This window comes from Trichomycterus rosablanca, chromosome 8 (genome assembly GCF_030014385.1).
Source record: "Trichomycterus rosablanca isolate fTriRos1 chromosome 8, fTriRos1.hap1, whole genome shotgun sequence".
NCBI lineage: Eukaryota > Metazoa > Chordata > Actinopteri > Siluriformes > Trichomycteridae > Trichomycterus > Trichomycterus rosablanca.
In genome coordinates, this window is record NC_085995.1 from 36,513,867 (window position 1) to 36,526,612 (window position 12,746).

The 12,746-nt window shown below is 42.9% G+C and overlaps 1 protein-coding gene and 1 long non-coding RNA gene across 3 annotated transcripts in view; one reads left to right on the forward strand and one right to left on the reverse strand.

Annotated features, from left to right (window-relative positions):
• Positions 1–1,014: 1,014 nt before the first annotated feature.
• On the reverse strand, positions 1,015–4,143 carry LOC134319567 (uncharacterized). Its single transcript, XR_010013542.1, has 2 exons — positions 3,999–4,143; positions 1,015–1,278 (listed from the first exon to the last, which is right to left on the reverse strand). It is a non-coding gene; the product is annotated as an uncharacterized LOC134319567 (long non-coding RNA).
• The window catches only part of nav2b (neuron navigator 2b), an 86,349-nt gene continuing 75,272 nt past the window's right edge, over positions 1,670–12,746 (forward strand). For both annotated transcript variants that reach the window (XM_063000817.1, XM_063000819.1), the window contains exon 1: positions 1,670–2,670. In XM_063000817.1, coding sequence (XP_062856887.1) covers positions 2,570–2,670 — 101 coding nt within the window. In that variant the 5' untranslated portion in view covers positions 1,670–2,569. The remainder of the gene's footprint in view (positions 2,671–12,746) is intronic.

Consider the following 12,746-nt stretch of genomic DNA (forward strand, 5'->3'; position numbering starts at 1 on the left):
GTGACACTGACATGGTGGTGGTATGTTAGTGTGTGTTGTGCTGGTATTAGTGAATCAGACACAGCAGCGCTGCTGGAGTTTTTAAACACCTCACTGTCACAGCTGGACTGAGAATCATCCACCAACCAAATATATCCAGCCAACAGGGCCCCATGGGCAGTGTCCTGTGACCCCTGATGAAGGTCTAGAAGATGACCAACTCAAACAGCAGCAATAGATGAGCGATTGTCTCTGACTTTACATCTACAAGGTGGACCTACTAGGTGTTGGTGTGTCTAAATGAGTGGACAGTGAGTGGACACGGTATTTAAAAACTCCTGCAGCACTGCTGTGTCTGAACCACTCATACCAGCACAACACACACTAACCAACCACAACCATGTCAGTGTCACTGCAGTGCTGAGAATGATCCACCACCTAGATAATACCTGCTCTGTGGTGGTCCTGACCATTGAAGAACAGCATGAAAGGGGGGTAACAAAGCATGCAGAGAAACAGATGGACTACAGTCAGTAATTGTAGAACTACAAAGTGCTTCTATATGGTAAGTGGAGCTGATAAAATGGACAGTGAGTGTAGAAACAAGGAGGTGGTTTTAATGTTATGGCTGATCGGTGTAGAGCTGTGTCTGGGAAGAGGAAGGGGTGGTTGAGACTATGAGATGGCTTGACATACCACCACGACCCTGACCAGGATAAATTGAACCATGAGTATGAAATAAAATGAATATACAGTATATATATATATATTATGAACAGTGTCAGTTTGTGATTCTTTCTAAAATGTTTATCAGCTTTTTAAAATCAGTTTTCGGACTGTGAGCCTTTCGACCTCACAAGCAGGAGCCCTAAACGGTTTGCACTTTAAAGGACTTCTGTTGAAGTGTTGCATAATTATAAAAGAAAGTGTGTGTGTGTGTGTGTGGTGTGTGTGTGTGTGTGTGTGTGTGTGTGCAATTACTATCACAGAAAAGTCAAAATTGTTATTTTTGCTCAGATAAAAAAGAACAGAAAATGAGAAGTACAAAAAAGCACCTTTATTTAGTGCAGATTAAAGCCGTTGAAGTAAATGAGAGCCGTTTAAAGTTCTGCTGCAGAGAAAAAGTGGATTTTCATTGCAGGGTGTCTGTCAGGTCGGTTCCAGCTCAGCATTATGACTGCGTTTTAATAGCAGCTGGACTGCTCCTCATACAGCTGTGTGTACTTCAGCACGGCTCTGTTTCTGTAGACAGGTTCATCATGTGTCGTGTTTTGTTTAAAAGTCTGTAAAACGTTTCATCTAAAATGAGGACAATATGAAATATTTAAAAGTATAAAAAAAAAAAACTCCCTTGATGCAATTTTTCTTTCATGTAAATTACACTTTGTTATGATAAGTATTGGGACATCCCTTCTAATTGTTGAATTCATGTGTTTTAGCCACAACAATTACTAACAGGTGTAACTGTTAATGGGTCAATGATGTAAAGAAAATAATATGCTTCCAACTTTGCAGCCCCACCACTACCAGGTTGTAACTGTTCGTACAGTAGTAGCCTAGTAGGTAGAGCTTTGGGCTATCAATCGAAAGATTGAGAGTTTCAATCCCAGCTGGGCGGCATGGTGGCTAAGTGGGTGGCACTGTCGCCTCACAGCAAGAAGGTCCCTGGTTCGATCCCCAGGTGGGGAGGTCCAGGTCCTTTCTGTGTGGAGTTTGAATGTTCTCCCTGTGTCTGTGTGGGTTTACTCCGGGTGCTCTGGTTACCTCCCACAGTCCAAAGACGTGCAAGTGAGGTGAACTGGAGACACTAAATTGTCCATGACTGTGTTTGATATATAACCTTGTGAACTGATGAATCTTGTGTGGCGAGTAACTACCGTTCCTGTCATGAATGTAACCAAAAGTGTGTAAAACATGATGTTAAAATCCTAATAAACACACAGACAAACCAATCCCAGCTCTGCAATGCTGCCACTGTTGGACTCTTGAGCAAGGCCCTTAACTCTCTTGGCTCAATGGGCGTCGTACAATGGCTGACCCTGCGCTCTAAACTCAGCTTCCAAACAAGCTGGGATATGCAAAGAAAGAATTAAGTTGTACTGGACACCTGTATATGTATATATCACAAAAAAGGCATCCTATTCTATTCTAGCCCTTAACCCTTAATATACTGTCACAGTACTGTAAGTCACTTTGGATAAACGCGTCTGCTAAATGCAGAAAATGTAAATGTGCAATACAGTAACACATCCCAGGACAGTAGACGCCCAACTGGCTGATATCACTGCTGGGTATTCAAACCCTGGATCCCAGAGGTAGCGTCCTTTAGCGTGACGTCTGTTTAAGCAGTTATTGGTGTAATGACATGTTTGGGGTGCGTTCGCTAATATTGTCTCTGAGGTGCATTTGACTCTGTGTGTGTGTGTGTGTGTGTGTGTGTGTGTATGTTTGTACTACTCTGTCATGTCTATGCATTCATATACCATCACTTTTTTTATGTGTGTGTGTAAGAATCTGTCGTGTCTCTGCATGCATTCACCATTACTCTTTTAACGTGTGTGTGTTTGTGGGTGTGTTCACATGTAGCTATATGACAGACGGAGGTGTGTGTACTCGACGACTGGCCCGACCGCCGAAGGGTGCCGATACCCAGCCCCCCCTACAAGGCAAAAACAATGCTGACTTCGACAGGTAGGAACTCTAACACACACACATTTTTACTCATCAAGCTTCACTTAGTCGCCCATAATAACGAAGAAAAAAGGTTTTTTGAAAATGAAAAGCTGACATATCATTACAAAAGTATTCAGATCCTTTATTCAGTATTTAGTGGACGCTTTTTGACAGCAACTTTAGCTGCAAGTCTTCTTGGGTACAAGCGTTGCACATCCTGATTTATGGGGTTTATCCCATTTTTCATGGCAGATTCTGTCAGCTCTGTCATTTTCAGGTCTTTCCACAGATGTTCCACGGGGTTTAAGTCTTGGTTTAAAGGTTTCATTTCAAAAATCGTTAAAGCCACTGTGGTACTGTGGTACTCTGAAACACTCGGAGCCCTATATATTGTTTAACATGTTTGACTCAACAGTTCAACAGTGTGTACTGGAGTCATATATCAAATTCATTCACATTGCTTGTCTGTTAAGCTGCCTTTTGTGGCTCTGGTATAATCTGGCAACCCATATCGTAGCAGCTTTAGGATTAAACAAAGGAATTTCAGGTGCATCATTCCATTAGCGCTGTTTATTTATCCTGATTTATTCTGAAGTAGCTTTTCTCAACTTCACGCCAGCTTTAGAAGTCAAAAGCCAAAGCGGAGTGCAATACGTAGCAGGTTCAGCTTCATTTTGTGTGATAAGCTACAGCTTTATGTAATTAAACGCTAATATGAGACACAATGCGAGCACAGATGCTGGTCAGAGATTGCTCAGGTTTTTATTACCTTCGTACGTCTGGTCTCCAGGTGTAACAGAGCCCAGGCAGATGTTCCTAATTCTACAGAGAGAATACACAGGCTGGAAATACAAGTGATGAGTGTATGTGCGTAGGTGTGTGTGAGTGTGGCTGTGTGTTTGAGTGTCTGAAACAGGTAACAGTGCCTCTATTGTTTTCTTAAAATTTTTAAATTACTCATGAATTAAAAAGCAGCATTACAACCAGACTGCTGAACGTCCTACAATCGCTACAGTAATCATTCCCTTAATTATTATAGCAATAAGTTCCTGAATTATCTGCTGAGCTAACTAGCTATCATTAAGTGGAGGAGGCTTATTATTTAGAATGAATGCTCTCATCAACGAGAGCAAAAAATATGGAAGATGAGACAGGGTAACGTTAGGCTATAATGTTAAGTTATATAACGTTATTCATATAAATGACTGATTAACTATTGCACTTAATGCGTTAGCTAGCAAACAAACCTGAAAAATAGCGATCTCTTAGATAGTTTTCCGACAAGTACTCTAGCATTAACAAACATTAACTACGTTGGTTAAAGCACAAAGCGTGTAAAAACTTACCGTAATAACGCTGCTCATCACGGCTGCAAGGCGTTTCACCGTAGTGCTGGCGTGAAACCATAACTCTGCTTTGTAGTGTCTGCGTCCAGCTCGTTTCTTTGGGTTATTTTGGCTGAAATACTTTAGAAAGTTTCGGTCTCTTTATCTTTGCCTCTCTGTCTTCATAAACTCCCTGCTGCGCCATGGAAGCGATGCTTCGCCCCCTGCAGTCCCTTTAGTGCATTGCAATAATAACAACGCGTCGACAATGATATTCCACGTCGACAATTTTTTATAGTCGACGTTATCGATTACGTCGACTAATCGTTGCAGCCCTAGCGTGTATGTGCGTGTTTTTGTGGTTATGAGCGTGTTTGTATGTGCATTTACATTTGCTCCACTGTATAGTAGTGTGTGTGTGTGTGTGTTTGCGCATGGATGGATTCGCCTGTCTTTATGTGCGTGTGTATTTATTCGCGTGTTTACTTGCATACTTGTGTGGGTGTTTGAGTATGCACGTGCATTAGTGTGCATTAGTGTGTGTGTGTGTGTGTGTGTGTGTGTACACGTATCTGCAATAGCATGTGAATTCCTATTGAAATACTGTCATAAAATTCACTATATGGTAAGCGTCCACATACACAAACGTATGTGGACGCTCCTCCTAATGATTGATTTTAGTAATTTCTGCCACATCCATTGCTAACAGGTGTATAATATGGAGTAATACGATATACTTTTAACACTGTGGAAACAGTTTGGGGAATTCCCCTTTTTCATTGAGCATGATTACGCCCTTAAGCATATAGCAAGCTCTATAAAGACATAGTTTGACTAGTTGGTCTCGACCCAACTCAACCTTTTTGGGATGAATTAAACTTGGATTGCAAGCCAGGCCTTCTCTTCTATTTACATGTTCGGCATTTAGCAGACGCTTTTATCCAAAGCGACTTACAGTACTGCGACAATATACTGTCTAAGCAATTGAGGGTTAAGGGTCTTGCTCAAGGGTCCAGCAGTGACAACCTGGCAGTGCTGGGGCTTGAACCCGCAACTTTTTAATTACTAGTCCAGTACCTTAACTTCTAGGCTTGAACTACCTCCAACATCACTGCCTCATCTCACTGACTCTATTGACTGAATAGGCACAAATTCTCATAGATACTCTCCAAGGTTTTGTAGAAATGCTTCCAGAAGGGTGGGCTATATTAAAGCTACAAAGGTAAGATGAGAGCAATTCAATATAAACATGCATGGTGCATGTTTAGGTGTCCCAATACTATTGTTCATATACTGTAGTGTATATATGGGATACATGCACCATCAGTTCTTACACACGTTACGGAGAGCGAACACACACCTAGATGGCCAGACAGCTGTTTTCTTCAGTTTCCCTAATAAGGACATTTTCTATCCACCATCCAGGTGAATTGTGGGAAGTCTGTGCCCGGTATGTGTCAGTATGAGCTCTTGGCCTGTCTGAATCAGGGATGATCTAAGTCCTGATGAAATGTAGCTTCAGGGCAGAGATCCAGTGAGAATTCCTGCACTGGTTGATATCATATATCACTTAAAGACACGTTTTTCAGAGAGCAGACAGATAGCGGGTGATGTAATAAATCGCCAGCTGTGTATCTCGCTTCTCTTCTGATCAAACACACTTTTGGACGTGTGCGCTATGGTCGTACATTTAGCCAAATGAGAATGCTTAGATGATGCTTTTGCAAGCCTTCTTGACCAAGGAGAAATGGATTCTGTTTCAGTTTACGAACCTAATTTTGAACCGCTTAACACATTTTCGCCAAAAAATTAACTGGTTCTGAACCAAAGAATACTAGGTTTATCAGCAGGAACTGTGACGACATTTGTTCGTAGAAGAAAGAGAATGTTTTCCTACCACTAGTAGTTGATCCTTGCTGCTTTTTGAATAAAAACAAATGTGTTGGTGTCATTAATTAATTTTTTTATTAGGATTTTTTTTATATATATTTATTTTTTTTGTTTATGCATTTTCTCCCCTTTTTCTCCCTTTTTAGTGTGTCCAATTGCTCGATTGCGTCATGCTTCCTCTCCACCAATGCCGATCCCTCGGCTCTGGTTGAGGAGAACGAAGCTAACCACGCCCCCTCCGACATGTGGGCAGCATGCCGTATGCATTTTATCACGTGCACTTTGACGAGTGCGGTGCAGCTCAGCGTTGTGTAGAGACACACCCTGAGAGCACTGTTTTCTCATCTCTGTGCAGGCGCCATCAATCAGCCAGCAGAGGTCGTAATTGCACCAGTCATGGGAGAGAGACCCCATCCGGCTTAGTCCCACCCAAATCTGAACAACAGGCCAATTGTTGTTCATGTGGCATTTTTATTAGGATTTTAATGTCATGTTTTACACACTATGGCTGCATTCATGGTTACACAAGATTCATCAGTTCACAAGTTTAATATCAAACAGCCATGGACAATTTAGTGTCTCCACTTCACCTCACTTGCATGTCTTTGTACTGTGGGAGGGAACTGGAGCTCCCGGAGGAAACCCACACAGACACGGGGAGAACATGCAAACTCCACACAGTAAGGACTCAGACCGCCCCACCTGGGGATCAAACCCAGGACCTTCTTGCTGTGAGGTGACAGTGCTACCCACCGTTGGTGTTAAAAAAAAAAAAAGTAGGACAGTTGTAGCCAAGCGGTTAAGGTACTGGACTAGTAACCAAAAGGTTGCTGGTTCAAACCTCACCACTGCCAGATTGCCACTGTTGGGCCCCTGAGCAAGCCCCTTAACTCTTAATTGCCTAGACTGTAAATCGCATTGGATAAAAGCGTCTGGTAAATGCCGAAAATGTAAATGTAATTACTAGGGATGTAACGATGCACCACAAGACAGTTCAACAAAATCGATTCACATGTGTAACGATTCAAATCGGTTTACATGTATAAAGAATCGATATTCACCTTAAACAGCAGAGAGCACTGACACTATTCACCTCGCCTGGTTGACATCATTACAGGGTTGCCAGGTTCTGAATTTTCAAGCCAATATTTATTGATGTGAGGATACTTTCTTTATTTGTATTAGTCATTTATTTATTTAATGTGGGATTTGTTTTAAAACACAAAAAGGGAAATGTGCAGCATTGTTTTGCATAGTTTGTACCTACCTCAGAAATAAAAGGGCATTCATTATTTAGATAAATAAAAGATAAGCACAAATACAGTATATTTAATTTTTAAAGAACAATTTCATTTTGTTTAAAAAAAAAACGTATATCGTATATCAGTATCGTGAATCGCATCGCATCGTGGGTAGAGTGTATCGTTGCATCCCAAGTAATTTATTCACCCTGACAGCTGCATTGTGCAGCACCAGAGTTAGTTTGGTGGAAGTTGTTGGATGGACGACCCCAATTTCCTCTTTTTCTTTCTCTTTTTTCCTCCAATTTGGATTGAATCTTATCTGCTGTAATGTTGCTTTTGCGACATAAGGGAACTTAAATGCAGTCGCTTGTTTTAATGATATGTAAATAAAGACGTGGTCATTTTGAACTCTGGGTGGGGTGGGGTGACCAGGACAATTGAGAGTGAGCTATTAATGCTATTAAGTGTTTGCTTTGTAGTGTGCTTCCTTTTGTAAGGCAGACTGAAGACGAGCCTGACGGCATAGTTTAGTGGAACACACTGGTGTAACTGGTAGTGTGAGGGGTGTAATTATTGGGTGGTTCAACACAGCTAGTGTCTCAATTTACCTTTTTTTAAATGTGGAAACTTAGACATTACCTGAGGGTAACACACACACACACTCTGCTCTGTCTGCTCTGTGTGTGTGTACGTATGTGTGTGTTTAGGTGTGAGGTGGGGGGAGTGGGTTTAGGTTTAGTCCCAGTTTTTCTCGTTCCCCAGACCCACCCAGTTTTAAGCTCACATTTCAAAAAACCATCATTGCTACACACACACACACACACACACACACAGACACACACACACAGTGGAGGGCTGAGACTGTCATGCGTCCCCTCTGGGGACTAACAGAGCACAGAATCGCGCACGGAGAGTCACGCCCTGCCATCTGTGATCAGCTGCCCCCCGTACAGACTCCTCGACCAGTCCGCAGAGGCCGTAATTCCCCCAGTGATAAAGAACCCTCTTTTTCAGCAACTGTCTCTCCCTTTACAGACACACAGCAAATTGTGTGTCTGTGTAGGCGCCCGGTCGGCTGATAGCAAAGCTGAGATTCGAACTTGAGAGCCCGAGATCTGAGCACTGCTGGGTTAGTGTCTGTACTTTTTTTTTAAATTGTCGTCCAATTGCCGATTGCATCATGCTTCCTCTCAGCCTGTGCCGATCCCTGCTCTGACCGAGGGGATCGAAGCTAGTAGGCAGCAAGCCGTATTGTGTTGTGCCAAGTGTGACGAGTGTTGTGCCACCTAGCGTTGTGTACGGAGAGACACACCCTAAGAGCACCCTTTCCTCATCTCTGTGTAGGCACCTCTAATCAGCCAGCAGAGGTCATAATTGCACCAGTCTGACAGAGAGAGAGACCCCTATTCGGCTTAGTCCCGCTCATATCTGAACAACAGGCCAATCGTTGTTCATGTGACCGCTCAGCCGGCAAGGCAGAGCTAAGACTCGATAGGATGTATTCGAGATCCAGCTCTGGTTCCAGCGTGTGTTTTTACCGCTGCGCCACCTGAGCGGCCGTGTCTGTTTTTTTAAATGTATTCTCCATTGCTGCTAAAGGGACGCAGAAGGGCCACAGTCGGGCGCAGCCACCACTGCACATACAGTAGTGGATTCCTACACAGACCTTTAATGCACTGAACATGCTGCTCTCCCTGCATTGCTTCACCATTTCTAGAAGTCTTTGTTGCCCGAGCAGGGAGATTATTCTCTTTTTGGCCCTCAGACAAGGGCTGGATGGTGGGTTTGTACTCCCAATTTAAGCTACAAAAGAAAGATGGAGCAATAGCTAGCATCTTATGATACTATGGTTCCAGTGAGAAAATCTGCAGCTGTTGCCACAGGAGCCGATATGTAACCCCATGCACCTATAACACCCCCCGTTAAACTGGCAGTTGAGACCCTCCTACTGTTCTCAAGAACAATGTAAGCTCTGGCTTTCTGAGGTTTGATGCCTAGTGTGTTGGATGCACTCTGTAAAGGACATTACGTCTTGGTCCCTCATCCTCACAGGCTGGTAGCTGTCGAGTGGTAGGGGAGGTTCTGGCAGGTGGGAATGTGTGTGTGTGTGTGTGTGTGTGTGTGTGTGTGGAGGAGGAGGGTTAAAAAGAGATAAAGTGCTCTTTTTGTAGCTCAAGAGTGGATCTTTTTTTCCCGATTTACACTTCAGTAGCACCAAAGGCTGCACACACACACACACACACACATTTAAATGGGGGATGTGTTGCATCTGAGGGTGCCGTGGATTAGTGATAAGAATTTGGTGTGTGTGTGTGTGTGTGTGTGAGTGAGAGAGAGAGAGAGAGAGAGAGAGAGAGAGAGAGAGAGAGATCAGATACACTCTCATTCTACCTGTTACCATGAACCCACTCGCTCACATTTAAGAGACACTCTGGAGTGTACAAAAAACAGCCGAGCTGCATGAACTGTCTGCGCTAAGGTAGGTCACCCTTAAAGTGTGTGTGTGTGTGTGTGTGTGTGTGTGACCTGGAATCAGTTTTCACTGATGCCACCGGCCTGATCGGGTGCACAGCAGGCAGTTTGCCGATGTTTTAGGAGGGAGGGGGACAGATGGGGAACCACCTGTGCATGGTTGAACAGTTTAGGTTGAGGGTACGGGAGTGCTTTTTAATCTCCACTGCGCCTTTACTTACACTATATGACCAAAAGTATGTGGACACCCCTAATGATTGAATTTAATTGCTTCTGATACATCTATTTCTAACAGATGTATATAGTAAATGATATGATTTTAACATTGTTGGCAACAGTTTGGGGATGTCCCTTTTCTTTTTCAGCATGATTATAGCATTACATTTACATTTGTGCCATTTAGCAGACACTTTCATCCAAACTGACTTACAATTATTACTGGATACAGTTTGAGCAATTGAGGGTTAAGGACCTTGCCTAGGGGCTCAACAGTGGCAATTTGGCAGCAGTTGGACCTCCAATTACTAGTCCAGTACCTTAACCACTGAGCTACCACTGCACACATATATACCACTAAATTGTGTGCAAAGGAGCTCCAGTTGCCTACACAGAGCCCTGGTCTCAACTTAACTCAACACTTTTGGGGTGAATTAAACTTGAATTGAGAGGCAGGCCTTCTTTTCCAACATCAGTACCTAACCTCATTGACTCTATCGATTAAATAGGTAGAAGTTCCCACTGTCACACACTAAATGAATGAATGATATTAAAGCTACTAAAAAAAGATGCAGTTCAATATAAATTACCATGATTTTGGAATGCGATGTCCAACAGATTCATGGTCAGGTCAGGTGTCCCAATACTTTTGCCCACATAGTGTATTTCCAGTCACATGGAGAAGGGCAGGCAGTCAGGTTAATGCTGTGCAGGACATCCACTATAATCTAATTCACTCAAATCAGATTCATCTAGATCCTAGATACAGACGATCATCGTCAGAAATGTCGGACAAACTGTGGTGTGTGTGTGTGTGTGTGTGTGTGTGCGTGTGCGTGTGCGTGTGCGTGTGTGTGTGTGTGTGTTTAGAGAGAGATATATAATTGATCTGCACTGTATTTGTTACTGTTTGTTCACTCACACACTGGAGTGTATGAACTTCTGCCAAACTGTAAATTGTCTGCACTGAGGTAGGTGACTGTGTGTGTGTGTGTGTGTGTGTGTGTGTGTGTGTGTGTGTGTGTGTGTGTGTGTGGTGACAGGAGATGGTAACACCTTTTTAGAATAATAAATGATGAGCTAGGTGGTGTAACAGTGGCAGAGTTGTGGGTGGTGGTGATTAAAGGCCTGGAGTTTCGTTCAGCATGTAACTCTAGAGCCACTGTGACCCTGACCAGGATAAATCATTTACTGGAGATAATATAATGGAAAATGCTGGCATTTTGCTGAGGTGTTTCTTTTTGACTATTAGCTCTTTCTGGCAACCACATCTACATTTAAAGGTGGGAGACTCACTGTAACGGGGAGGTTCAACATGGGTAAAATCGTACCATTTGTAAAACTCACTGGCCAATTTATTAGGAACACCTGTCCAACTGTTTATATACCTACAACATCTTAAATCTTAGGGTGGACGGGGTACAACGTCAGAAGACCATATCAGGTTCTGATCCTGTCAGCCAAGAAGAGAAGTCTAAGGATGCAGTGGACACATGCTTACTGAAATGAAACTCAAACTGATTCATAGATAGATGGATGGATGGATGGATGGATGGATGGATGGATGGATGGATAGATAGATAGATCACTAGACTATTAATAACAATAATAATAATAACAATGACAATAACAAAACGACAGCCAGTTTGGGGTCTAGAGAATAAAGTGACGTCAGTGTATAAGTGTATGTATTAGGGGACAGTGGCAGCCTAGTGGGTAGAGCTTTGGGCTATCAACCGGAAGATTGGCGGTTCAAATCCAGGCTCTTCTATGCAGCCACTGTTGGGTCCTTGAGCAAGGCTCTTAACCCTGTCTGCTCCAGGGGTGCCGTACGATGGCTGACCCTGCGCTCTGACCCCAGCTTCCAAACAAGCTGGGATATGCGAAGAAAGAATTGTATTGTACTGTACACGTGTATATGTATATATGACAAATAAAGGATCTTAAGTGATCATGAATGGGTCCATTGACTTAACGTTCTGGTGGTGGTACCATTGGTGTGATGCATGTTTTCTTGGCACACATTGCCACATTACCAGTCGATTATGGTTTAAATGCCACTGCCTTAGTTCCTTAATATCGTAATACCCACAGTTTACCACATTATATCAGCTACGTCCGGCTTGATAGCGCACATCATTTTAAACCGGTTGAATTAAGTGTACTTCAGTTGCCTCACTGGTCACCAGATGCGGTAGAACAGAAGATTAGCAACATGAAAATGCTGCAGTTGTGTAACTGTAATTTTCCTCGGATGTAATTAAATGGAAGTGAAGGAATGCCCTGAAATTAACTGGTGCCCTGTTAGGGAACTCCTGCCCTGCAGGCAGTGTTTTAGAGACAGACTTCAATCCCACTGTGACCTTGATCGAGATGGCTTGTTTCTAAAAATACAAGATGGAATGTGCTTTTAAACTTCCCCACATTATCTAATGGTCGTTTTGATGGTTAAATAAATATAGGTCAGGTCTTTAAATGATGGATGGTTCCTGAATAAGTACTGGCACTAGCACAGCTACTTTGATAGTAGAAAATGTACAAATATTTGCAGATATTTTTCTATTTTATTTATGCATTTTCTCTTATTTCTCTCCGATTTTCGTAGTCAGCAGTCGTAGTCCACTGCTGGGGGATCCCTGATTGCAGTCGAGATGGGTATATTGCTGCGGAACCCTCTTTCACCCATGCATTCTGCACCGACTCTGTGTCTGCTAATCAGGGTTCGGAATCTCAACACTGGTGTGCTAGGGGAATATCCCACTGCGCCACCTGGGCACCCTGAGAATGTATTTTTTGTAATCAGAAGAATAGAATGGTGGCAGATTTAATGTCGGCTCGTTAATAGGTCCTAGAAGAGATTCAATTTAATTCGGCAGTTGCAGTTTTAGTTCGAACAGTGGTTAAGGTACTGGACTAGTAATCGAAAGGTCGCTGGTTCAAGCCCCTC